Source organism: Thunnus maccoyii, chromosome 21, assembly GCF_910596095.1.
Source record: "Thunnus maccoyii chromosome 21, fThuMac1.1, whole genome shotgun sequence".
Lineage (NCBI taxonomy): Eukaryota > Metazoa > Chordata > Actinopteri > Scombriformes > Scombridae > Thunnus > Thunnus maccoyii.
The window spans coordinates 10,248,174-10,275,284 of NC_056553.1; the positions used below are offsets into that span (position 1 = coordinate 10,248,174).

Genomic DNA, 27,111 nt, shown 5'->3' on the forward strand with positions numbered 1-27,111 from the left:
GTTAAAGCTATAAAAACTATTTACAACACTCCTGAAAGATGTGTGTTGATATATATTTATTTTAAATCTATTTTTTTCATTAACCTTATTAATATATGCTTCTCCCTTTCCTGTTTTTGTTTTCTTGTGTGTATTATTGATGATCTGTTATTGATTAATCTGTTGTTGATGTCATCTCTGTGTCACCTGGTTATATATATATATATATATATATATATATATGTATATATGTATATATATATATATATATATATATATATATATATATATATATATATGTGTGTGTGTGTATATATATATATATATATATATATATATATATATATATATATATATATATATATATATATATATATATATATAAACAATTTGAACAGCACTTTTAAAAAAATTACACAAACTTAATTAATTTCTAATTTTGTTATTATTAATGAGATGAGATGAGAATTAATAATATAACAATCAAATCAATGTTAAATATAAGGACCACAGGGTTGTTTGACAAGGATAAATGAGTTAATTAATCTTTTTTGACTGTTTTATTTATTTATCTATTTGTTTTTGTGTATGTGTGTAGATATGTACAGATGTGTGTGTATATATGTGTGTGTGTATGCATGTATATGTATATATGTATGTGTGTATATGTATATGCATCATAATACTATCTTGTTTTTTCTTTTCTTTCTTTTCACTTTATTTTATTTTTTCACTATAAAATATATAAATATTGAAAGCATGCTATAAGTATGAATGCTCACATATGATATGTAAATCGACATAAAATGCACTCCTTCAATATAGTATAAAAAAGAATATTACATAACTAATAATAAAAGCAAAATACCCATGAAAATTTATTGAGCACATATAAAAACGATTTGCATGATGAAAAAATCAAGATACTATTTGGAACCAAATATTATTCAAATGACCCAACATTTCTGCTCCACATGACTGCACCATTTACTGATGGGTTATGAGATATATATTTACAAGTTCTCCCTTTTCAAAAGCCTTGCCTCACTCTTTAAAATATAAAATCTCAGACATCTCAGCTTGAGAATAATTTTAAAAAGAGGAGGAGAAATTGCATTATCTTATCATCACTTTTTCCATGTGATTCAAATATTCAATGTATCTTTTTAATAAGATACTACAAACAACAACAAAAAAACTTGAGATTTGGGGTAGATTTTGAACATTTTTATTTGTGTATGTGAAATTTGCCTAATAATAAAACTAAATGAGTCATATTTTTGTGAGACTTAAATTTATATCTTAAACCATGTCTGGAGGAGATCTTTAAACTAAAAAGAAAAGAAAAGAAAAGAAAACGCCAACGGATAACACGTCGTGACGCAATCACGTAACCGGAAGATGAATAACTGAATAGTTGGGGTCGCTTTTTTCCCCGAGACACCAGCAGCAGCAGCTAACGGGCAGAAGAGAAGGAGCGGAGTCAACACTGTGCTGCCTCTCCTGTTTATACGATTTGCGGAGGCTTTAAAACCCCCTGAGGCACTCGATAAGAAGTCATCACACACATATGTTGCCTTAAAGCATCTTTTAACCTCGCGTTAGTCGCGTTTTAGATGTTACCGGGTCGCATGGAGTCGGTGTTGAAAAGGTCGGTGAGGTGTTTTGCGGACAAGAGATCATCCAGCTAATGTTAGCTAGCCGCAGCCAGCCGCGGACTGCACGGTGAGGACCTGACGGTGCTGCTGCCCACTCTACGGACGGACGGACATCGGTATCAGCTTGAACAATGGGCCTCATATTCGCCAAACTGTGGAGCTTCTTTTGTAATCAAGGTGGGTGTCGGTGAAATTGTTACCTCCCGCTAGCCGCTCAACCGAGGATAATGTGAACTGTTAGCATAAAGTGAGCAGCAAGACCCATAATAACAGATAAGCTAACTACATATCTCTGACTCTCATCTGAACCGCCTTTGTCTTAACTTGCAAGCCGAAATAACCACTCAAACTATGAGCTAGTTATTTATCCTCATCGATGGATGGTGAGCTAATACAGCTCTAATAGTTAACACGTTTGTCAGTTTATTAAAGGGCAATTTCACAATTTTTCAGGTCTGTCTGAAAACAACAATAACCAGGTGCTCAAATGAACACTGAGATATGTTTCTCCTGCCATAATCATTCCTCCTGCTCATACTGGTCATCAGAAGATCCCTTCATAATGCACTTACAATGTAAATGGATAAAATCCACAGTCCTCCTTCTGTGCAACAATGTATTTAAAAGTTTATCTGAAGCTAATATGATGCTTCAGTTGTCCAAATGAGTCAAATCAAATAGTTATCTTTCAACATTACAGTCTTTTCAGTCCTAAAGTCCCTCATTTTGTAACTATATTTCCACCACAGCTCAACAGGGAAACACTAAGAGGGAATTTGTTGCTAAAAAGACTGTAAATGTGGCAGATATCCACTTGATATGACTAACTCAGACTGCTGAAGCCTCATATAAGCTTCAGATAAACTTTAAAATACATTTTTGCACACAATGACTGTGTGGACATACTGTGGATTTTGGCTCCCATCACTTACATTAAAACCACATTTGAAGGAGATCTTTTCATAGCCAGCATGAACAGGAGGAATGATTACAGCGAGGGAAAACCTCTTTCACTGTTCATATGTGCACCTGATTGTTGTTTTAAGACATACTTGAAAGGTTGTGAACTGATCCTTTTCAACAGCATGATTATCTTAATTATCTTAAGTCACAGTAAGTTAGCGGTTAAGCCTGCAAGAGCGTATTCATCGAGCTGTCAATCAGCTTTACCTTTCAGGACACCTCATGTTACATAACTTTTCCTTGACTTTCAAGAAAGCTGTTTAATGTAAATACTCTGATCCAGACTCTCTCTTTCTGCTGCATCAGCAATAATTTTACAGGCTTAAAGGGCACTCAGAAAACTGCAAAGCGGTTGAGCCAAGTTGAGCGTGAAGCAGTATAGATTTATGAATATAAATTTCTTTTTATGCAAACAGAATGACAGTAGGGCTACAGCTAACGATTATTTTCATTATCTATAAATCTGCTGATTACTGTCTCGATTCATCGATTAGTTGTTTGGTTCAGAAAATGTCGATCAGTGTTTCCTGACATCCTTTGTTTTGTTTTTTCTTGACCAACGGTCCGCAACCCAAAGATATTCAGTTTACTGTCATAGAAGACTAAAGAAATAAGAAAATATTCACATTCGAGAAGCTGGAATCAGAGAATTTGGACTTTTTTTCTTGAAAAATGACTCAGAATAGTTAATCGACTAATCGTTGCAGCTCTAAATGACATATTTACTTGCAGCTTTATTGAGTAACATATTTTTATATGACTCACGTACAAATAATGAGTCAGTTGTTGCTCAGTTAAACATTTATAAAGCCAAAAGATGTGTTAAATGAAGTATCCACTTGATATTCAGAGAGGATGATGATGAAGCTGAGGTTAAAGAAGGTGACAAACAACCTAGATAATCCCGTTCTGTTACCGTAACCCACCCGTATACCCTGCACATCTTTCACTCAGGTTTCATCATCATGCTGTGAAACATTACAAAAAAAAATATTGTCTTCTGATTTCAAGCTGTAAGTAAAGGGGTTCGCAAATTCTCTCCAACAGAGAGGGTTTGTTTTTCTAAAGAACATCGAATCCTCTCTGATTAAAAGTAAAGTATCCAGCCACGTTTTTATAATTGGGACGTAGTTTTCTTCAAGTATGTGAGTGTTATTTTTTCCTGCAATAAGGGAAAAGGTAAGATAGTGTTTCTGCCCGGTCCAGAGGATAACATGACATAGACAGAGTCCTACATCCATTCCCTAATTCTGGATTACACTGTTCCCAGTGTCGGATTTCACTCACTTAAAGAGATTACCTGCAAAGTCTGAGTAAAATCAATGGACAGAAGAGTAGTAGCTGATTGTGTGTAATCAACACGCTGTAATTAGATTATTAGAAAGCTACCTAATCAGACCAGAAGCACTGTTTTTTGGGGGATGGCAGCTTGAGTGTGTCATGATGTTATGTTTATTGCTTTTGTCTATTCTGAAATAAAATTCTTGCTACAGAAAAGTGAGCATAAAAGCCCTGAGGTGCAGTTCAGAGACACGCACCAAGGCTTCGACGTCAAAGCTTGTCTCATGCAGCCAGTATTAAATTTGCATTTTATCACTGACTGACAATTACTGTGACCGTTTCAACTGCACAAGAAGCACATTACTGTTTTTAGAATTGCCGGACAAAGGAAGAAATAGTGAAGTATTCTGATGAGATTACGAATGTTTGGCAATCCAGCCGAATAAATCATTAACTACTAATACTGCCATGTAGTTGTTTTCAGCAACATAATAAACTTCAAAGCTGTCTGACTCATCGCATATTAGATTTGCTGTTAAAAAAAACATTTTTGTCTTCTCTGTTTCCATGAAATGATTATATGTTTGTCATAAAAGAACATAGTTTTGAAATTCTGCCTTGATGATCGCTGAATGAAACCAGCTGGCAACATGTTTAGTCTTGCTGGCAATTTAGGATCGTTGCAGGGTAGCTGCTCTGTATGGAAGCAATAGACACGCAACATCCTCCAAAACCCAGTATGGTGTACCAAGACTGTCAGAATTAGGAGCCCTCTGACCAGACTTCCTTCCTGCGTGACAGCCAGAGGCCTCAGAAGGTCGGAAAAGTCAAAGCACTAAAGTGGGATATTTTAGCATCTACGTGTCAACTCCGATTCTGCCTTTTAGTGTGTCTGCAGTCAAAGCCTTTACTGTTACAAACTGTGCTCGCTGGGTTTATGAATGACCAGAAGTCACTGTAGCTTGAGGAAGGAAATAAGTTTAGCGTCTTTATGATTCTGAATCGGCAGCAGTGAACACCAGGAATGCATTGTACGGACTGAAACCAGACGTACGTCTTGCCACATGTCGTTTCACAGTGTGAGTTCATGGACTGTATTTGTTGTTGCAGAGCACAAGGTGATAATCGTTGGACTTGACAACGCAGGGAAAACCACTATACTCTACCAATTGTAAGTTTTTACTGTCACATTTACATTTACAGCCGGAATCTACCGAGTCGTCTTTGTGTCTTTTAATTAACCCTTTCATTCCCTTTTTCATCAAGTCTGATGAACGAGGTGGTTCACACGTCTCCCACCATCGGAAGCAACGTTGAAGAAATAGTGGTGAAGAACACTCACTTTTTGATGTGGGATATAGGAGGGCAGGAGTCTCTCAGGTCCTCCTGGAACACCTACTACTCTAATACAGAGGTGAGAAATACAAGCAACACAATCTAACACTATGAGTACACTTTTACGCTCTACTAGCAACACAATCAAACACTTGGAGTACACTTTAACGCTTTACTACTCCCTGGCAGATGAAGGGGGGGGGGGGACAGAAGTATTGTCCAGCAGCCGTTTTCTTCCCGAGTGTGGCAGCTGGTGTGTTTGTTCAGAGCACAGACGGCAGTAGGGGCCGCCCAAAGTCAAAGGTCAGCCTTTCACAAAGGGGCCTGTCTGAAAAGCGGAGCGAGGGGTCAGCCTTTGCAATATTTCGGAGAAGGGAGAGAGAGAAAAGTGGAACGGGAGAGTTGAGGCATATGAGACCTCCAGAGAGAAACACGATTGTACTTCAGCACCAAATTTTAACAAGACACTTTTTCCTGTAGTTTCTCAGGCAGCATCCTTCACCCATTCACACCTCTTTTGACACACAAACCCCCGTGCACGTCATCGGACATTCAGCTGTAGTACAAGGCCACTGTTGTTTACACAATACCAGGCAAGCCTGAACATAATGTGTCCAAAATAAAAAGGTTGCTGTTCTTCAGCCCTTTTGATTACAGTCATAACCCTGGTCCCATTTGAAAAGTAATTTTACAATCAAAAAAGTCAGAATGAGTAGAAGTGATCCTGAACCAAAGTAACAGAAGATAAAGTGTCACATGGGTTGGATCTGTATCGTTTAACAGGCTAAATCTGTATCTTTTCAATCAACCAGTCACCGAGCATGTCACTGCTGATGTTTGTATCAATTGCTAGATGGTGAGAAAATTAGTCAGCAACCAGTTCAATAATTGATTAATCATTTAAGTCACTTTTCAAGTAAAAATATCAAATAATTGCATATTCCCATCTCTCAGATGTAAGGACGTGCTCCCTTCTTGTTGCACGTTATACATTGAAGACATGAACTTGGGCTTTAGAAAATTGTGATGGCCTTTTTTCACTTTTTTCTGGTGTCAGTAATAATAGCAAATAATGAAAATAATCGTTAGTTACAGCCTTATGTATTTTCAGCAGCACTAAAAGTGCAATGTTGATATTTGGTATTTGATGGATGTTTTTTGCTGCATCATATATGGAAACTTTAATGCAATGAATGATAGTGATATAACATCCAAGCATCTTTGTAGTGTATTTATGGCTCAGAGAGAGCTAGAAACCATAAATATTTATTACAATAGACTTGCTATAAGAGTTACTAGGAGCCCTACCGTTTCTATAGTAACTTGTGTTCACCCTTTCATTCCCAAGCCGAGCATTGTCAAAACTCTGTGGCTGTAAGCCGGGTCACAGTCAGGTTGAATAACGCGTGTCGACCCGTTGGCTCGTATTGCAAAACGCGTCTTCTTCCCAGGTCGTTGTCATGGTTTGATTGGTGTCTCTCACATCTGTCCTAAATTAACGTGCCTTTGGTCTTTTGTCATACAGATCGCTCTCTCGTATTCAAACGGGGCTATTAGCATAGCTGTCACCAGCGCCCTTTTGTGAGGCCCTTGGCCCGGAAATACCCACCCGCTGTGTCGCATTGCATTGCTGTAAATGTCCTTTTTTTTTTTTAAAAAAAGCGGTTGCTCTGTGTGATTTTTGCCTCCTTCTCTGCAGTTTGTCATTCTGGTGGTGGACAGCACAGACAGAGAGAGGCTGGCCATCTCTAAAGAGGAGCTCTACAGGATGTTGGCTCATGAGGTAAAACACTCATCTTTGTATGACCATAAGGAAACATTACACACAACTGACTGTTTTTATAATGGGCATTGATTTTCCGCTAAGGTTAGCCCTTTCCACCCGGCTCCATTGTTTAGAGCTTGTGGTTCAAAAGGTGACAGAGAGCTGCGTTATGGTTTCATTGTTCTCTATGCTCCTCCTCTGACTCCCCCTCAGGACCTGCGAAAAGCAGCTGTGTTGATATTTGCCAATAAGCAGGATATGAAGGACTGTATGTCTGCAGCGGAGATCTCCAAATACCTCACCCTGAGCTCCATCAAAGACCACCCCTGGCACATACAGTCCTGCTGCGCACTTACAGGAGAAGGGTAAGAGACTTCTGTGGATACTATAGATTCTGTGGCAGGCGGCGGGGCACACAGAGTGACACGATCAGCAGAGTTTTAATTAATTCAAGCATTAGACATTGATTAAATTCCATCAAGATGCCGACGCTGTCCGACCGCCAAACAGAGCGTGAGTCACAGTGAGTGTACAGATGGTTTTTAATTGATTCTTCTCAAGGAAGCAGATTATAATTAATACCATGTTCCTCATGCAAGACATCGATCAATGAGAGGAATAACAAAACAAAAACAGAGTCGCATGCGTGCAGTGTGTGACTGCTCTTCGTGTCAGAGTTTGTGTCGGATGAAGAATACCAAATGATTGGAGCTGCAACGATTAGTCGACAAACAAAAAAATCTTGTTGCGAACTGTTTTGATAACCAATTAATGGTTTCATGTATTTTTTTGAGGAAATGTTCTGGTACCAGCATCTCAAATGAATATAATGTAATATAAATGTCTTCTATGATAGTGAACTGATTATCTTTGGGTTGTGGACTGTTGTTCGGGACAAAACAAGACATTTGAGGACGTCATCTTGGCCTTTGGGAAACAGTGATTGTTCAATTTCATACATTTTATAGACAGCACATCTAATTGATTAATTAAGAAAATAATTGACAGGTTAATAGATAATGAAAAGAAGCATTGGTTGGTATTTGTGACTGACTTCCAGAGCTTCAAAAAGTTTTGCAGCTAAATTATTGACTGAAGTGATACAGATGTGATAACAAGAGAGGAGACTAACTGAGAGAAACACACACTAGAAAGATCACAAGTAAGGGAACATTTCCAGTGAACATGAAGTGATAAGGTAATGAAAGTAATATTTCTCTTATCACATTACACTGCAACTCATATGAAATGTATAATGTAATGTTATGTAAATATCAACAAAGTTAAAACACAAGTCCACAGTGAACGCTGGGCCTCCACTACACCAATGAGATGCAACTAATGATGATTTTCATTATGATTAATCTGCTAGTTATTTTCTTGTTTTGTCAAAAATGTCAATAAGACATTGGAAAAATGGTCATTATAATTTCCCACAGCCTTCTTTTTCTTTTCTTTTTTTTTGTCCGACCAATAGTCCAAAACCCAAAAGTATTCGGTTTCCTATCATGTGTGACAAAGAAAAGCAACACATTCTCACATTTGAGAGGCAGAAACCAGCAAAAGTTTGGTATTTTTGCTTTAAAAACAGACAAAAACAAAATATCAGATATGTAATATAAGTGAATATCAAAATAGTTGCAGATTATCTTTCTGTCAATCGACTAATTGAATTATCGTCTAATCGTTTCAGCTCTAATTTGCACCTTTTATTAGTTATTTTACTGTAACATATTGCACAATAATTTGAGTATTATATATTAAAAATAAGAACAACACATAAGCTTCTTGGACTTTTTTTTTAAATGCATATGAGACTGAAACAATAACATCAGTGAAGTGTTGTGAGTTTGAAGAGCTGCTATGACTTCTGTAAACCACCAGATGTCACTGTGTCCTCTGAGTTTAAAGCCCCAAAGCTTCATAAGGCTTCATCTGCACATCAGGAGGATATCATTGCTTTAACAATAATTATAACACACAGTTGTTGTCATTAAGTTCACGTCATTGAAACACATCTTTCCTCCACTTTGTTTTTTTTTCAGCTTATGCCAAGGTCTTGAGTGGATGACCTCCAGGGCCGGACTCAGATAGCCCTTCCTCCGCCGTCGATGGCCTCACTACCTGCACCACCCACACGGTGGCACAACAGCTTATTGGCTTATTGTTACTTTTTATTTTTTTAAATGACAAAGTTGGACTTTGACCTCTGCAGACGGCGCAGGAACGGGAGCACTGACGCTCGGCTCTTCCACCCACAGCGGAGCCAGTTCTCCTCCCCCAAATCACGGACGAGACCGTGACCAGAACTGATTAAAACCGACCTGGTTACGGAACGTCACTACTACAGTAAAGGAGAAGAAGAAGAAAATAAATTTCAGTGAGACTCATTTTACAGTTCGTCCGAGTGCGAGGCAGGGCTGCACTGGACACTGATCATTATCACTACATACATATCATGTTACATTTCACCGTATCGTACCAGAGTGTGCCATAAACGTCACTTGGATGCCCAGTTTGGGGAAAATATGGTGCAGCTTGATGATTTTTTGTTTGTTTTTGTCTCTATATAAGTTCATGTACAGGTACAATTTTGACAGGACAAGCAAAGGGATTGCAAGCAGTATTGTAAAAACTGGTTTTTGATGGGAATGGTGGCACAAAAGTTCTGTTCGAGTTTTGCAAAACAATGTCATGATTTAATTTTTACGTTCTCAATCTTCGCACAGCTATGGACATCTGTTACATTATGTCTTCAGTTTCATAAGCTACATCATTGGTGGTTACTCTCACACTAGGAGTTATCGGTGCCGTATTAAAATGTGGTCAAACGTGAAATCTCCCTCCCTTCTTAACTTCGAGCCCGTACTTGCACGTTAATTGAGCCAAAATGGTGTAGATTCAGAGTGTTGGCATGCAAATGTTTCCTTAAACCTTGACCTTCTTGAACAAACTCAGCCATTCATCCATTCAGTTTTGCAAAGCGCTAATTGGCTGCGACACCATTTCAAGTACAAAGCTCAGTTTTAATAACAGTATTTTAAATTGAGACACTATATTTTGTCAATGATGCTTTATGAGTTTTATTTAATTTTATTCTTTTATATTTTTTTTTTTGCTTTTATAGACTTGTCAGACAGTGCTTAAAGGCAAGTTAGCATCTAGCTCTGTTTTGTATTAACAGATGATAATTGGTGCTGTGCGAGTGCGTGTGGCCGACTGCATCCTAATATAAAGATTTTGTTAATTTTCTGCAGCCATTTTGGCGCATATTCCTCTTTAAACGGTTTGTACTTTTAAAACAAAGGGATCAGAATAAGCCAGCATGAAGCAAAACCCTTGAGGCAGCATCAGAGCTCTTGTCGGACTTGAACGGCACCAAGGGGGTCAGGATCCCCCTGTACTAAATGTGCCACTACATATATATCTCCTCAACCACTTGGACTGAGTTTCCGATGGTTTAGTAGCATTAAGATGATCTTAACTCAATATTTTGGCCGTCATATAGGTACAATACTTGATCCTCAGCCTTAACCATGCTGTTCTGAGTGTCTGGAGGACTTTGTGTGTATGAATCTGACATTCTGCTCATGATTTTTTTTTTTTTTTTTTACCCTTTTTTCCCCTTTTTGATGATCAGGTTTGGTATAGATCTATGCACGTGTCACTTTGAAACCTTGTGTACCTCCTGCAAGTTCCTCAGCGGCCAAAATGGGTGCGAGGATGAAAAGGAGGTGCATGAGTTTCACTGTTGAATCAACAAGGTGATGAAAAGGTGTCCATCTCAGTCAGGGAGTGCCTCTGGGTCTCTAGAATATGTGTTGTGGGACAAAGTGTTTTACATGAACAGGGAAAAGGGTTGAACTTTTGAAGCATCAAGGTTCAAGTTTACAGCTTTTACCTTGATCTCACAAAGCAAGGGAAGTGATCATATTCTCAGTGTGGTGACGTGTAGTCTGGGTCATGTACTGTAACACACTTTTCATCTTCATTAAAAGTTTGTTTTGAACTCTGAGCCTGTGTTCTTCTTTTTGTTTACTTTGTGGTTATTACTGGCCAAAAGGTTGCAGTTTATATTGAAAGTCAAAGTCCCTCTCCACTCAAAAATATGTTTTTCTTCTTGTTCCTACAGTTGGATGTCAAAGACTATTTTATGTCTTAATACATATCTGGAGGAGATTTATAGCAGTTCAAGTCCAGTAAATAACCTTAAATGGTATAAAATACACAGAGAGGTAAAAAAACAAAGTTTAGGTGACCAAAAACTGAAAAAATAATGTAAATTTTAGTTATCAAAAAGGGGTTTTTCAGGGATCAAGTAAGGGGTTAACAACTCAGCTTTTCTGCTGCAATGGATGTAAATTGAGCCTTGAAAGTTGATGCAAACTATTCCTACAACTTTTGTTGACGACTTACTCTGTTTGTATAAAGGCATGGAGGAGGAAGCGCGATGGTCCGGGGCTCTTTTGCTGGATCCAGAGTTGGTGACTTGCACCCTGGAACAAAAGAGCTATCACAGTAGAGCTGCAACCACCATCTTTTTATCGCCAACTATTGGATTAACTGCCAAGTATTTTGATAATTGATGAATTGTTTGGAGTCATTTTTTTAAGAAAAAGATTCTCTTATTTGAGCTTCTCAAATTGTATTTTATATTTAAATAATATTTTCTGGTTTCTTTAGTCCTCTGACAGAGAACTGAATATCTTTGTGTTGTGGACAAAGAAGACACTTGATGTTATCTTGGGCTTTGGGAAGCAGTGGTTTAGATTTTTCACCATTTTCTGGCATTTTATGGACCAAACAACTAATCGATTAATTGAGAAAATAAATGACAGACTAATGGATAATGAAAATAATTGTTAGTTGCAGCCCTATACCACAGTCATGCAACACCCTCTAGTCTACACCTGGCTGGTCAGTAAGCTTCAATTGATGGGACAGCCAGACGGTGGCTACTTTAATGAGTCAAAAATTTAGCTAAGATTATTTTTATCTCAAAATTGTATTTGTTGAACAGTACACAGACATTAAACCATATGAATTTCAATAAAAACACGAAAAATCAAGGTATAATGTAACTCTTGACTGGTGGTGTATTTGTTGTTTTAGATCGGAGTAAAAGGAAAACAGTGGGACATGTTTCAGACGGGTCTGATTCAAACAACCAGTTTATTCACATCTGTAATATATCAGCCAATCAAAGCACAGAGCAATCAAGAAAGACACACAACTCCTACCCACTTGTAAGGAACGTAAAGAGGAGCGTCTCAACTTCTAAAAAATATTGTAGAACATATCAGCCGTTTTTTATGTTAAGATTTTTTTTGTTTTTTTTACCTCTAAAATTTTACTATACATTCACTTTCAATGAAGCCTTTGCACTGAGGTAATGCGCAAAGAAAAACACTGTCAGGACAGACATTTAGAAATCGGGATTAACTGGGAACAATGAAAAAATACTGGACATAAAGACGACATATGAAAGGAAACAACAAACTGGGTAATCGTGGACTGAAGCAACACATCCGATGAAAGCTGATATGTTTTCAAAGCTGCAACTCTGGAGCCAATAGTACTGTTATCCTTGGCAGTGCCCTCTTGTCCGATAAGTAGTGATGAGCGTTCGCAGTATTAAGATCCAATGATACAAATTATAAATGCAGTGGGTTTTTTTTTTTTTCCTTTTCCAGATTTCAAACTCAGTGCTAAAAAAAGTTCTCACAGTAACGTCACTGTCACAAAGAAAAAGCAACACACAAAAAAATAGCAAACTATGAACAAAGGGATGAGTTCTCGGCTGATCGGTATATCAGTCTTTTCGTGGACCCAGCCCAGCTTCCCACATAGGAACATTATAAACTTTTATCTGCGTCAGTCTTTGTTAATGCTGGTGTTGTCTGGACTCCTCGAGGCTCGTGGGAATTTGACATCACATGCAAGAAACTTTGTCTTTCTTGCCCACACGTCTCCATAACGGGACCTACTTCTGTTTAAGGGTCCATGAAGTGGTCTCCTTGGAGATGTGGCAGATGTAGAGGCGTCCATGTGTGTGTGTGTGTGTGTGCTGTTACTGAGCCAGGAGCGTAGGGTCAAAAAAAACAACAAAAAAAACAAACTGGAGATCGAAGAAGCTTAAAAGTTACCGCGGGGTCTTTAACAAAATGTTCACCGCCTTACGGCACACAATCCACCGCCAGCAGGAGAGAGGGCTTCAAACATGCATTAGTCTAAAAAGTGTGAAAATGGCTTTGGATGAGGCAGCGAAATCCCAAACACAAAAAGAAAAAGGTAGATGGGGGAGCGAAGAATGGGATCGAAGGAGGAACAGCCTAGATATTCTTTGGCCGAGGTGCGTCATCCGGGAAGATTCACACGCACAGAGCTCTGGGGCACCTGAGAGAAGAGGAGAAAAAAGTGTCAATAACAGCACCTAGACACAAAATCTGCCACCTGCATCCTTTCTATCTGCACTACAGGTAGTCACATACAATCCAGCAAACTCAGGAAAGACACTGGATGGTAATCAGTCTAACCTGTCCTCAGTGAAGCCGTCCATTTCCTCCTCGTCATCCAGCTCCATGTCCAGCTCGTTGTCGAGACAATCGCGGCCATAACCACTCAGGACGCTGCAGGTATGAAAGAGTTTTATATCAAATCAGACACGAGGAAGTTTCATATTTGTTGGATATTTATGGAGAAGATTCTATATTTATTTCCTATTTCTATTCTATTTGAGTGTTGCACAAATTATGTTACTCTTGTACGCATGCGGCTCACGTTTCGGTTAAATCTGCGCAATCTAGAACCTCAACATGTTAAACATAAATTCATGACGAGTGAAAACGAGCTAAAAGCATCTGTCGACATCTTTACCTCAGAAACGTACTGTGATCTGTCAAGCAGATATACTGCTGTCACAGATGATGAGGAGCTCAAAAAGACAGTCTGAAAAATGCTAAATGCTGGAGAAAATCGCTTTAACGCTTCCAACAGCCTGACGGGAGAGAGTGAGAGTGTGTGACGGAACAGACAAGCTACACGAATGTGGGATTTATGTTCTGCTCAAGTATTTCACTTTTACGAAAGAAAAGTTTCAAGGTTTACGCTCTTCTGCTTGGATAAACGGTATCTTAGGGAAACTTTACCAACAGGACGAGTGTGAAAGTGTGTTATTTCTTACAAAAACAGCTGATGGAAAAAGAGGGCTTGCCTTATATTCGGGCCAATACAGTATTTGGCATTATCGGATGTTATTTGCTGTTTAAACACTGAATTTTCACCTTGTAGATCGATAAACCACATATTCTTCTATAAACATTATGTATATCTGTCATACTATATTTTAGGAATCTGTGATGTTACGTGGATGAGTGATGATGATGATGATGAGGCTGCTGACCTGACGGAGCGGCATGTGAGGAACACAATCCTCTTGAGCTTCTTGTTGTAGAAGAAGTAGTTGAAGGACCAGAGGCTCCCCTCCTCACCGAAAGGGTCTGAGTCCAGATCAGGGTTGTAGCTGACAACAAATACAGACATTAAACTTCACACCTAAACATTTCTCCTCAGTATAAATAATCCGCTACATAATACAAATTAGCATGTGCTTGTGCATTCACGCCCCTACCTGTAAAAGTCACAGCCCTGCAGGTTGATCTCCTGGTCGATGGCGTTCCACAGCTCCGGACCCAGAGAGTTGAACTCTTCCCCCACAGCTGAGAACAAGCTGCTGTTTACTGCGTTGGCCACCTGTAGAGAAATCACATTATTGTTTAACAAATGTACATTTATCTCTCACATGGAACATCTCTACTCTGCTCCGCAGAACTACGGAGCGGTATACTGACCCAGTTGAGACTTGGTTCCCGGCTGAACTCGTGGGCCCGTGCCGCGGTGAAGTCATAGTCCGGCCTGAAGGACTCGTTGAGCGTGGTGATGAGGTAGAATAAAGTCTTCCTGCAACACTTGTCACTCAGAGGGTTCTCCCCATCCTCGACGCTCTTCCCCAGTCTGCACAGAACACAGAAAACAACATTTAAAGTCTTTTCTCTGATCTGAAATCACACTCTTGTCTCCATCCTGCAGTGTTGAAAATGTCTGTGGGCTGCAGTACTCACTGTGAAGGGCTGGTGGCGCTGGTGGACTGAGGGGGAGATAGAGCCTCCAGGATGTGTGGCTCCCCCTCCTGGCAGAACTGCTTGAACATGTGTTTGTCATCCCCTGCCATTTTACAGGAGTAGCTCTCGATCCTGCAGGGCAGAAATAATGTTGCATCTCATTAGTGATCGATATTTGTGCATTAAACTAAATAAATGTGTTGTCAATGTAATACTGGGAGAGGCAGACTTTTGCTCCTGATGAGTGAAAATGTTGGTCAAAGTCTACTTTAGCAGCCCATTAGGCTTAAATACACTTGTAAACAACACACAGAGGGTAAATCATGATATTTTAATACACTTTATCAACTTTATAAAGCCTCATAAATGTCTGATTTCACTCCTCTCTATTTTCAGCTATGTGTGCACTCTTTGCAGCTGTATTATTTGCGAAAACATAAACATCAGATCTATCTTGGTATTGGCATCATCACAACAAGATCTCTTTGACCAGATAGCCCATGACTTTCCACTGGGAACCACACCTGCACAAACATCTGACACAACAAGTCAGTGCGAGCATTTCCTCGCATGCTCTTTCATGTTTCTGGGTCAGACGCCACTGTATACAGACATATGAGCGCAGCAGACCGATGTGCAGTTGTTTATTTTGCCCCCACCCACGTAGAGGTTATGCAAGAGCAAAAGGTTGTGCAACTTAAGATAGACTGACTAAAGACCCTCGCTGGCCTTGCCAACCTAATTATAGGGACATCGAACTGCAGAGGACACCGTGATGGAAATAACTGCCCTGGTTTTCCACTCACACACAACACAGCTGACCTGGCAGGCAAAACATTGGGCAACCAGATGGCAAGACACTGGAGCTCAGTGAAGGTTATGAACGCAGATTATTTTTTAAAAAGCTACAACAGCAACAAGCCGTTAGCAGCTGTGCATAACTCTGACCACAGCCCACAAACATATTTATTTTTGTACTTCTGTTGCATCTTATTATATTGTATCTTTTGCACCTTTACACTGAACACTGGCTGTGTTTCTTCAGTCTTATTCACACGTTTTGTGAAGCACTTTGTCACTTTTGTTAAACGGGTACAAACAAAATTGATTATTACTGTTACTTTTACTGTTTGATTGAATTTTTTGCACATGTTACAAAAATCTAAATCATACATTCGTGCATTTTCAGTTGAAGTCTGCAGCTTGGAAACGACTGCTGCCTCGCTAATCCACTAAGCAGCCTAAACACCAGCAGCCTTGGCAGCTGCAGCACTCGACTATCATGTTGTATTCCTGTGTGTGTGTTTATTTGTGCATGACATATACTCTTATCACAAACACACACTTCTCACAACGGTCTCGAAAATAGCCAGAGTGGTGTGAGAGGACACCGTCTTGTGCGTCACTCTAGGTCAACACCAGTACAGAAGCTTTAGTTTCACCAACCCACACTCAAAACCCTGCGCTCAGACTGGGCTGCATAACTCCACAACCCACTGCCCTTTATGTAACCGCGCTGTTACTGTAACTGCCAAGGCCTGCTGAAGCCTTACATAACCTTAAAACACAATGTTTCTAAGGGTTTGCCTTTATTAAGTCAAAAAGTATTAATAGTTATCTATTAACTTTCAGTACAGGCCCTGAATGTAGACTTCTAGTTCAGGACTCTTATCAAAATATTGCATAACATGCAGGTGCTTGTTTGCTCTACTACCCCCATGTGATCTCTGAAGCAGCCGCACCTCTCACAACCTATATTCTCATTTCATGACATCACACCTGACAAGATTTTTCCTGTATATGGAAAACTACAGCAACTACAGAGGTTCTTACTTTGGCATAAACACAAAGTCCTGAGTCTGAAGTCTAAGAGCTGTGTTGATGACACCAAGTCAGCACTACTGAAATAGAAGCTGTAAAGCTGTTTACAAACACCTCAAGAGGTGATTGGTACATGCTTCACCCCAGGGCCCATGGGCTGTGTATTTTGTATGTGTTTGTATGTTTCTGTGCAAACACACAAGAACTATGGCTGAAGTTTGAGTAATGTAGGGCTGCAACTGACAATTATTTTTATAACTGATTAATCGTCTGGTCTGTAAAATGTCAGAAGATAGATAATGGTCAACCTAAAATCTAAGACCAAAAAAGCAGCAAATTATCATATTTAAGAACCTGGGAAAATCTAAATTTGGGCATTTATACCCGTTGTTGTCTTCAAATGTCTATTTTTGTCTGACCCACAGTCTGAAACCCAAAATATATTCAAGTTTCTATCATGTAAGACAAAGAAAAGCATCAAATTCTCTCATGTGAGAAGCTGACACCAGCAAATGTTCGGTATAAAAAAAAAATGATCAAAGTAGTTGCCAAATAATCTTCAAGGAAACTCCCTACTCTAAGATTTTAAAAACACTCCCAGTAAGGTGGTGTCAACAAGTACAGATGTTCATGTTGCAACTATGACCGTTACCTGCCAAGGATGCGAGACTCCCCTGTTTCAACACACAGCCGAGAGCTGAGGGCTTCAAAACTGGAGTTTTCCAACAGTTTCATTGCTGTCTGTGAAACACAAGAATGAAACATTAGCCAACAGTCAAGTTAGGAGAGTAAACAGACTTCTCTTCAGTGATGGAAAGTACATTTACTCAAATACAATTTTGAAATACTTGTACTTTGAGTATTTCCATTTTATGCTACTTTATACTTCCACTTCACTACATTTCAGAGGGAAATATTGTACTTTCTACTCCACTACATTAATTTGACAGCTTTAGTTACTTTCAGATGAAGATTTGACACAATGGATAATATAACAAGCTTTTCAAGTACAACACATTGTTAAAGATGAAACCAGTGGTTTCCAATCTTTTTGGCTTTTGACGTCTTACAAAAAGCAGTGTGTAGTCGGGGTCACATTTCAGATGTCTATGAGTTGTTAACAGCTCCATCAAATAGTGATTTTTCCTTTTAAACCTCTCACATGGTTTCATTTCAATAAATCTTCAAATGATCCAATATTTCACCAAAAATAAAAGATTAGAGAAAAAGTCCAAACACTGAAGACATATTTGTGTATCAGAACTTTTCTTCTTTCCTCTCCCATTAATCATCTCACGACTCCTCAGATTCATCTGGTGACCCTTTGGAGGGGCATGACCCCTAGGTTGAGAACCACTGGACTAAACTAGCTAACTGTATATAAAGAAGTTCAAAACCAGCTGCACCTCCAGCAGCTACAACAGTAACATGCTACTTACAAACTGATGCTTCAGCATTAATAATCCAATGATGTCATATATAATAATATATCAGTCAGAGGGACCAAACCACTACTTTTACTGCAATATTTTAACTATATCAAGCTGCTAATACTTATGTACTTTAATTTAGGTAGGATTTTTCACGCAGAACTTTTATTTGTAATGGAGTGCGCCTAAAATACCAGAGAAACAACTGTGGTCAGTGTAATTAATTAGCTGCAGCGCCCCGTGAGGTCAAATTTAAGATAAAAACAGTTTCCTCTTTTTGTGGCTAAGCCCCTGCCCCTCCCCCACCCTGTTCATACGAAGTTGACAAATCGTCTTCCTGGTTCAGTACATCGATATTACACAACAGCTGACTTACCGAGCAATAGTCCCAATACAGGCAGAAAACAACGGGTACAAAAGCGAAGCTGTGGGCTGTAGAAACTCTTCTTTTTAACCTCTAACGGCTCCCTCGGTGACGGTTTGTTGACCAGCTAACGTTAGCCTGTTAGCTCGCTAGTTAACTGTTACGCTCCTGTCTTCACTTCACAACAGAGCTTTTAATTCGCACTCGCGTTTAAGCATCTTACAGAAGCACTCGGTCGAGAATGAATTATTCTGAGGCCTTTTAAATTTATAGAGAAGCTACTCTTTCCGATTAAATGCGATGAGATTAAATCCAAAGACTGTTGGCGTCCGTCGGAGTCTGTCTGCAGCGGCATCCCTTTCGATTTCACAAAGGCTTTGTATTAGCTAGATCAAGTCGCCTTTTTATAAGCGACTCGATCAGAAAAGCAGCAGTTGGCGAGCTATCGAGACTAAAAATTTTTACCAATACGAGCCAAGGTTGCTGTAAATCGTCGATAACCTCAACAACACCTCTATTCTCATCAAAACAACGGAATCCACTGTACGGCAAAGCCCAGCCCCTTTTAATTTATATAGACTTGGATGACGCACACCCCTACTTTATGAAAGCGCTCTTCTGATTCGCTGTTTGACACGTCCATATAAGTGACAGCTCTCTTGATTGGTTAAAGGTTTCTTCGGCCTGCCCCCTAGCTGGAGCTGTGTCTATTGTCTGGACTTGCCTATTTACCAGAGACCGACAGCTGAAACAAGAAATACAAATTTTTAATGTTTTTTTTAATGTTGTTGTTTTTTTAGTGTTGCCTTTAAATTCAAGAGAATCAAGAGCTTTAATTGTTACATGCACAGCAACACAGCGGGCGTCAACATTGGCATCAACAGTGACTACTTTTAAATCACTTCTTAAAACCCATTTATATAGACTTACTCTTATGTGATGTCGTCTATTTATTCCTTTTACTTTTATTTATTTATATATGTTATTTACTGTCTTTTTAAAAAAATCTTTCTTCGTCTTTTTGTCTTCTCTCTACTTTGTGCTTTGTCAGTCAAAGCACTTTGTACTTTGTTTTTAAAGATGCCATATAAATAAAGTTATTATTATATTGAAGGAAGTGAACTTTAGCTTCTTCGAGCTTTACTTCCAATTAGATTATATAATAAAGTATTTACAGTTATAAAAAAGGAGATAGAGAGGAGAAAGATAAGAGAGAGACGAATTAAAATATATACATATATATATTATATTGCACATTGGTGGGCAAGTGCGGTAATACACATAAGTGGTAAATAGATTAATGGTGTATTGCACTTAAGTAATGGATGATAAATACTTCTGACAAAAATATAATATTGCCTAACAAGTAAGAGTGTGTGTGTGTTTGGTGGGGGTAAGTAAGTGTGCAAAAGAGGAAGAGAGAGCGAGAGGCTGTGTCTCTCTCTGTGTGTATGTGTGTGTGTGTGTGTGTGTGTGTTATTTATGTCTTGGCTGCTTTTAAGAGTTTAAGTTCACTATTTATCACTTGTGAGCAGAGGCTCTAGAACAGCCACTTAAAACCTTTAAAAATACTCTGCATATGTAGACTTTATTTACGCAGTCTGGCTGTTAAATTGTGAGTTTAAATTGTCTTGATTTCTATCTTTTCTTTATTAAATGGTCAAATTTGTATTTACTCCCATTTTTTCTAGATTTTATTGGTTGTTTTTATGATTTCATTGCTTTAATATAAGCCCTTCATCTTTGTCTGGTTTGTTTTAACATTTTAGTAGATTATATAAATGTGACGTATTAAAATAAATGGAAAAAGACAGAAAAACCAGGCAAACGAAACCAAACAAACACACGGTACACAGACACAAAGACACACCTACACACACACACACACACACACACACACACACACACACACACATAAACGAAACCAAAAAAGGGACATTCGCCCTGTATCTTGTCAGATTTTATGTTTTAGGATCAAACACAGTACATTGCATTGAATTGAACGAAATATGCTGTCAGATTTCATTACAGACCGATAAACCTCAGGCACGTAGCAACAGCATAATGATGCGATGACATAAAATGCCCTGAAGGCAAGAGAAAGAATACCCTATGGGGTCCGGGTGAAAATGATGTGCTGCTCTTCTGTAAAATACTATTGTATTTAAATGATGTGTATAATGTCATTATTTGCTGTGAGGACAATACCTTCATATCGGCCCAGTGGCCTAATGGATAAGGCATCAGCCTCCGGAGCTGGGGATTGTGGGTTCAAGTCCCACCTGGGTCGTGAAATGTCTGATGACATGGTTTATAATGGAGCAAAAGTTCATTTATAAGCTTTGTGCAAAGTCTGCATTGTTGTAAATATGCATATTACCCAACCTACATGTCATGTGCTGCATTATGCTATAAACCATGTAGTGTTTTTCTAAAAGCTGACAGTTCTGTATTCAGTCAAAGATCAATATTTCATGATACAGCATATTTTATTGACAGAAATACATCTTGCATACAGAAATCATCGGTGCAAAGGCTGCTGTTGATTAGTCAGGTCACTGTGACATAGTCAGAAACATCGTTCAGGCCTGTGCTCTCATTGTCCAGGTACTCCAGGATCACATTACCCCCATTGTACAGGGGAGTGTCTGGGTGAGCCAGCAGCGAGAGCAGGGTGTCATCCATACGGAAAGCCTCACCTGTCTGAGGGTGGCACAACCGCAGCTTCTGCAGAGCAACATGGAGAAGAGAAAAGCTGTTCAGACTTTGCCATTTAATTATGTTTGAAAAAAACAATCAGCCCTTTAAATTTAGCAAAATATGGAATTAATTTCTAATGATTTTAACGGAAACACTGGTTTTAAATGTTCAGAAGAGATGAGATGAGAAGATCGAGGAAAGCAGATGAGACCTCTGAAAAAAATTGAATACTCAGAGTGTTGTGCAAAATGATTTGGTGTTTCTTTCACCACGAGAACTAGAGCAAAAACATTAAACACTGGTGAACCACGCTTCCTGTGAGCATAGTTCTCGCTTGCTGCCGTCACATGCTGCAGGCAGGAAGGAGCTCACACCTGACACCTGCACTTTGTTTGTGCAAACAGGGTCCAACTATAGGTTGTCAATTATGGAGGAGACTTCGCTCTGCTGCAAACCTCATTAGTTTTAGGCTGCAGATGCATGTGCACTTTTACATAAACTCTCATCTAAAATAGCTTAGATCAAAAATAAAATGCGGGCATTATTGTTGACAGTCCTTGTTTTACCTTGTTAGGGAGTGGAAGTTATGAAGAAGACAAGTAAGAGGTCATTTAGTGGTAGTTGTACTGTACATGGGTTAGTGAAATTCATTGTGATATCAGTGATTCTCCTCCTGCCATCTGTTACCTTAGCTGTCAGCACATTATTGTTGTTCTTGAGGCTAGCTAGGGAGGCTGCATAATCCACCACTTTTCCCACACTCCATTTGGAACAGAAGAACATGGGCTGGCTGGTGTTTTTTGATTCTTTAGGAAGATACACTTGGAAATAGGTTCTTTCTGTCTGGAAAGCCAAAAGGGACAGAAAATAATTAGTAGGACAAAACTAATAATAATAGAAAAATGCAAAGTTATACATTGTGTAAATGTATGCTATAGTGATAAAGTGATAGTGAGGATTTTACCTGTGGCAGTCCCTTGTCTCCTGCAGCGTGCAGCTTCAGTTTCATTAACGCTACCTTGGCTGCAGTTGCACTGTTCTTTGCTCCTCTGCGTCCTTTACTTTTGGATCCATCCTTTGACTCTGAGTTATCACAAGAGGGTGATACAAACATAATCCAAATGTAAGTGGGTTGAATAATACGAACAAATGTACATTAGTAATGATAGAAATGAGAGTATTTTGTTTAATACTGATCCCATGTGGACAAAAGAGGAATGACAGAAGAAAATCTAACTACAGTCAACTTATCAGTGACTCTGCTTCGCTGTAACTGACCCACAATCTTTTGCACCAGCTCTTTGGTTGCTGCCATTCGAGGCTTTTGGACCTCCAACTTCTCACACTTGTGATCATCTTGATGACGATGGCTGAAAGTCAAGAACAACAAATTTGAACCTTTCACTTCCAGTTCACCTGTTCCACTGATGAAACAGTATTATAGATAATTATGTTGCTTTATAAGCCCTATAAGCAGTTCAGTAAAAGAGAGATAAAACTGTAAAACCTACGCCAAACAGAAATGTTTTTCACACTGTGGACAAATTACAGGCAACAATTCTTTTCCCTTGCAGTCTTCAAATGAGCACGGATAACTTGTGCTGCCACCCACAGTCTGAGTTTCCCTTTTCACTGGCTCCTGCAAAATAATCAAAGGGAATAAGGTTGAAAAAGAATACTGCTAGTATCTAAATAACTGAACAGAGGAAGAAATGTATTTGTCCTGATCTTATCAAAGAAGAACATTAAGCACATTTCATCAAAGTATGGCCTACCACTGAACACGAATGGGCCTCTCTGCTTCTGTGCTCAAGGCTGTAAGAGACAAAAGGATGCATATCTTTTATTAAAATGGACATAACATACATAAGTGGAACTGTCTGCGGAGAAAAGTAACAAAGTATGTTTAGTCCTGTACCCACTTTACTGTGCTTAATACAATTATGAAGTGCTTTTCATGAATATGTCCATTTTATGCAACCTTATACATTACCTCCACTACATTTCATAAGAGAATATTATAAGGATGCTATTACTGATTATCTTCATTATTGATAATTCTGCAGATATATTTTTTTGATTAATTAATAGTTTAGACTACGAAATGTGATAAAGTGATGAGAAATGAACATCACAACATCCTGAAGCCCAAAGTGACATCATCAAATTGCTTGTTTTGTTCAACCAACAGTCCAAAAGCCAAAAATACTCAGATTACAATAACATAAAACAGGAAGAAAATCCTTACAACTGAGAAGCTCAGACTAGGTAATGTTGACTAAAATGATTAATCGACTATCAAAATAATGGCAGATACATTTTTTGTTGATGAACTAATCAATTAATTGACTAATTGACAAATCATATCATCTCTAAAATATTGTACTTTCTACTCTGCTGCTTTTACCCTTTCACCTGTAACTAACAGAGCCTGATCGATACTGAGTTTTTTATTTGATATTTGGGTTTTAAAAATCTGATGTCGATAAATCACCCACTATATTTTTGATAAGGATGGAAAATTTTGGTTAAATAGTGTCCAAGATATACACGGAGCAGGACATTTTACACTTGTAAAGTAAACTTGTCAGTACTCTCTGGAGAATAAATAATGTAATAGTGACTCTAGTATAGTGTCTAAATTACCTCCAGCATATATTTGGCATTTGTACACTGATATTGATATACTGTATCTACGATGAGCCAGATTCAGCCCATAATATCAGCTGTGTCGATTAGTCGGGCTGTAGTTATATTGAAAAATACTGTATTTTTTTTTAAGTTACTAATCTGTATACCCCCTCCACTTATAAAAGTCACATTAATTTCTGAGAAGGGGAATTCTTACCAGAAAACACCACTGCAAGAGTCACAGACAAAGGGAAGGAAATCTAGAAAAGGAACGGGAGGAGAACAAATTCAGTCAGGTTAGTTTCAGAGCCGAGTCTCACAGCAAAGCTCAATGCAGACAACTCATTAAATCAAAAAAAGTAACGCACACCAGGATATTAGGATTGACACTATTTTGATTACATCAAAAAACAAAAGGAGTGAACGACACGTTTCGCACGTTCCTTCATCAGATTCACTTTGCTGTATTTGCCCTGCATCAGCTGGCACCCATGAGAGAGGCTCTGCTGTGTGTGTGTGTGTGTTCAGTTTTTTGCAGACAACTCATTGTTTGCTATCCATTCAATTCAAAGGGGCTTTATTGGCATGGTAAACAAGGCATGTGTGAAATAAAAACAAAAAATGTAGTTACCATAAGTAAAGATCTACTAGAATAAATATGTGTAAACAGAATGTGTCACATTGCAACATCGAAGTCAAATATATAAATAGGAATAAGTAAAATTAACTTAAGATTGCAAACAGAAGAACTGTGATTTTGCTGTTAAATTATATATATATATATATATATATATATATATATATATATATATATATATATATATATATATATATATATATACAGATAAGTAACGATAACTTAAAATAAAATGGAGAAATGTTGACATTGTAGTTAAAAAAATATAAACACACATAAGTGAGAAATGTAAACACTGCAACATTCTTTTTTATTATAAAGAAATGTATTTAAAGCTCTCTGTCAACACCTGTGAATGATCGCCATTGATCTGACATTAGAGTTTGGTACAGAAGACAAAGTTTTTTGTTTGTTTGCAACGTAGTTAATGTAAGAGGTTTTGGTCTTGTCTATGTTTGACAAATGTTTCACCACTGCAGCTGTATTTTGGTGTTTTACGCATGACACAAACAAACAATCAATCGATAACTAATGTAATAGGTATAAGATTGGATTGAGGTCTGCAACGTAACGCTTGTTATGGTACAAATAAATAATAAATAAACGTTTAATTAGGTAGATGCCACAGTGACTGTTTATGCTGACCCATTTAAATCTAGGCAGACAGTTTCTACACGATCAACTGTTTTACATAAGAAACGTTTTATTCACAAATAACTGCACAAAGACAAATTTAACGGCGAGCTAACAGCTAGCTGGCAGGCTAACCGTGCTAAAAACAAACACTTTGTGTCATTCATAGTGACAAAACGGGCAGAGTAACGTCACACTGAAATATCTTCATTTATTGAAGGTCAGACGGAGGTGAAACGGACCTTTCTGGTGGCAGGAATCGATCTTACAATGCTTTCCAATATCTAATTCAGCCATGAGTTAGCCGCAGCTACCAACACGAACTTTGACCCCTGCAAAGTGACGTCACGAGACGCGGATCTTTCGTTTTTTAACTTAAAAAGTATTTAAAGTAAGATTATCCTCGCTTTTTAGTCATAATTAGCGTGCAAGTTTATATATTTATCAATTATGAAATAATTTAAAGTTTAATACAAATAAAAATAATTTATTGGCCTTTTTTTTAAAGCCTACTTTTTTCCTCAACTTTATTGAAAACAATCAACTTAAAAAAAAACAGTAACATAGAAACACGTATGAAGAACAAAAAGAGGTAACAAAGTGCAAGGGAATTCAATTACGACATAATAAAATAAAATAATACTTAAAAAAATGGGAAGGGGGTGGACAAGGGGAGAAAGAAAGAGGACATATGGGGTGGAGGAGAGTTCACCAGGTCCACCCCAGTAATTAGCGTATCCACTTGGCTGTTCCCAGATAGACATGAGTATTCTGGAAAAGAAAAGAGAATGACGAAAGAATGAAGTGGGAGTCAAAACAAGTATGTACTGGAGAAATAGTTATCACAATTATCTCAAAATCTACACAGATGGCTCTAAGAACAAACAGGAGCGTGTGGAAATTGGTGTGTATGTCCCTAGGTTTAAAATATATATCTCCAAAAGACTGTCTGACCAGTTATCAGTATATACAGCAAAAAGAGTGGCAGCCATTATTGGGTCACAGGGGTTTGAAGAGGTCAAACCTGATGGGGCGGTGGTGTGCAGATTCAATAGCCATCTTGGAAAGCATTCAGTCACCTTGTGAACTTTACCATAGTTTGCTAAGACTTCATAGAGGTGGTACAGATGTACAGTACCAGCGCATGAGGGGTTGAAAGGAACTGAGTGTGCCAATAAATTAAAAGTGCATTGCAAAAGGAAATAACAGTAACATTTCCACTTGGAAAAGGAGAAAGAAAAGCAGTGATTAATGGGAAAGGAATGCAGATATAGCAGAAGAGGTGGGAGGAAGATCAGAAAGGAAGGGGGTACCACAAAACACAAAAGTCAGTCATAACAAAGAACTATAAAGAAAGGAACAGAAGGAAGGAAATCATCGTAACAAGACTCAGATTGGATCATACAGGATTAAATGGCACTTTTGTTGTACTGGGGAAATGGCACAGTGACAAGTGTGGGAACTGTGGAGTCAAAGAAAACATTGAACATATCATATTGCATTGTGCCATATATGTATGGAAGCTTTTTGGCCTCTTTATTCAAATGACAATGAGGGATAGGAGTCACCAGGAAGGCACTGAGGTTGGTGGATAGAATTGAAGAAATAGGGTAAAATGCATAGACTGTACAAAAATAATGGATGTAGCCACTGTGATGTCACCCATTGGTTTGTGCACTCCTATTTTGAAACCTCGAGTTTATGGCAAGTCATTTTAACATTTAATAGCTAGACTGGATATGTACGGCAGATATCTGTAATTCAATTATTATTATCAATTAAATGAACATTTCA

General features: G+C 38.3%; 3 protein-coding genes and 1 non-coding gene across 4 annotated transcripts; 2 read left to right on the forward strand and 2 right to left on the reverse strand.

The window, feature by feature from the left end:
• Positions 1-1,386: 1,386 nt before the first annotated feature.
• Positions 1,387-10,996, forward strand: arl8 (ADP-ribosylation factor-like 8). The gene is made up of 6 exons (XM_042399233.1): positions 1,387-1,814; positions 4,992-5,052; positions 5,148-5,295; positions 6,916-6,999; positions 7,195-7,346; positions 9,027-10,996. The coding sequence occupies exons 1-6, from the start codon at positions 1,769-1,771 to the stop codon at positions 9,073-9,075; spliced, it is 540 nt and encodes a 179-aa protein (XP_042255167.1). The 5' UTR covers positions 1,387-1,768; the 3' UTR covers positions 9,076-10,996.
• A 1,138-nt stretch (positions 10,997-12,134) lies between these two features.
• Positions 12,135-19,271, reverse strand: maf1b (MAF1 homolog, negative regulator of RNA polymerase III b). The gene is made up of 8 exons (XM_042399232.1): positions 18,729-19,271; positions 17,575-17,663; positions 15,102-15,233; positions 14,832-14,994; positions 14,612-14,733; positions 14,384-14,503; positions 13,518-13,610; positions 12,135-13,377 (listed from the first exon to the last, which is right to left on the reverse strand). Exons 2-8 carry the CDS (start codon positions 17,655-17,657, stop codon positions 13,353-13,355), a joined length of 738 nt encoding a protein of 245 aa, XP_042255166.1. The 5' UTR covers positions 17,658-17,663; positions 18,729-19,271; the 3' UTR covers positions 12,135-13,352.
• Positions 19,272-20,933: 1,662 nt separating this feature from the next.
• trnar-ccg lies at positions 20,934-21,006 on the forward strand. The gene has a single exon. It is a non-coding gene; the product is annotated as a tRNA-Arg (tRNA).
• A 180-nt stretch (positions 21,007-21,186) lies between these two features.
• zfand1 (zinc finger, AN1-type domain 1) lies at positions 21,187-25,707 on the reverse strand. The gene is made up of 8 exons (XM_042399906.1): positions 25,560-25,707; positions 24,265-24,307; positions 23,192-23,231; positions 22,928-23,055; positions 22,695-22,786; positions 22,381-22,499; positions 22,104-22,259; positions 21,187-21,443 (listed from the first exon to the last, which is right to left on the reverse strand). The coding sequence occupies exons 1-8, from the start codon at positions 25,612-25,614 to the stop codon at positions 21,267-21,269; spliced, it is 810 nt and encodes a 269-aa protein (XP_042255840.1). The 5' UTR covers positions 25,615-25,707; the 3' UTR covers positions 21,187-21,266.
• Between the last annotated feature and the right edge of the window lie 1,404 nt (positions 25,708-27,111).

What these genes read in the sequence shown, in the direction of transcription:
- arl8 (XM_042399233.1), top strand. Translation starts at nt 1,769, where the DNA reads ATGGGCCTCATATTCGCCAAACTGTGGAGCTTCTTTTGTAATCAAG. An exon ending in ACCACTATACTCTACCAATT is followed by an intron (nt 5,053 to 5,147) that starts GTAAGTTTTTAC and finishes TTTTTCATCAAG; the next exon opens with TCTGATGAACGAGGTGGTTC. An exon ending in CCTACTACTCTAATACAGAG is followed by an intron (nt 5,296 to 6,915) that starts GTGAGAAATACA and finishes CCTTCTCTGCAG; the next exon opens with TTTGTCATTCTGGTGGTGGA.
- maf1b (XM_042399232.1), bottom strand. Translation starts at nt 17,657, where the DNA reads ATGAAACTGTTGGAAAACTCCAGTTTTGAAGCCCTCAGCTCTCGGCTG. An exon ending in GAGTCTCGCATCCTTGGCAG is followed by an intron (nt 15,234 to 17,574) that starts GTAACGGTCATA and finishes TCTGCCCTGCAG; the next exon opens with GATCGAGAGCTACTCCTGTA. An exon ending in AGCGCCACCAGCCCTTCACA is followed by an intron (nt 14,995 to 15,101) that starts GTGAGTACTGCA and finishes TGTTCTGTGCAG; the next exon opens with ACTGGGGAAGAGCGTCGAGG.
- zfand1 (XM_042399906.1), bottom strand. Translation starts at nt 25,614, where the DNA reads ATGGCTGAATTAGATATTGGAAAGCATTGTAAGATCGATTCCTGCCAC. An exon ending in CGATTCCTGCCACCAGAAAG is followed by an intron (nt 24,308 to 25,559) that starts GTCCGTTTCACC and finishes TTCCTTTTCTAG; the next exon opens with ATTTCCTTCCCTTTGTCTGT. An exon ending in GAAAAACATTTCTGTTTGGC is followed by an intron (nt 22,787 to 22,927) that starts GTAGGTTTTACA and finishes CTTGACTTTCAG; the next exon opens with CCATCGTCATCAAGATGATC.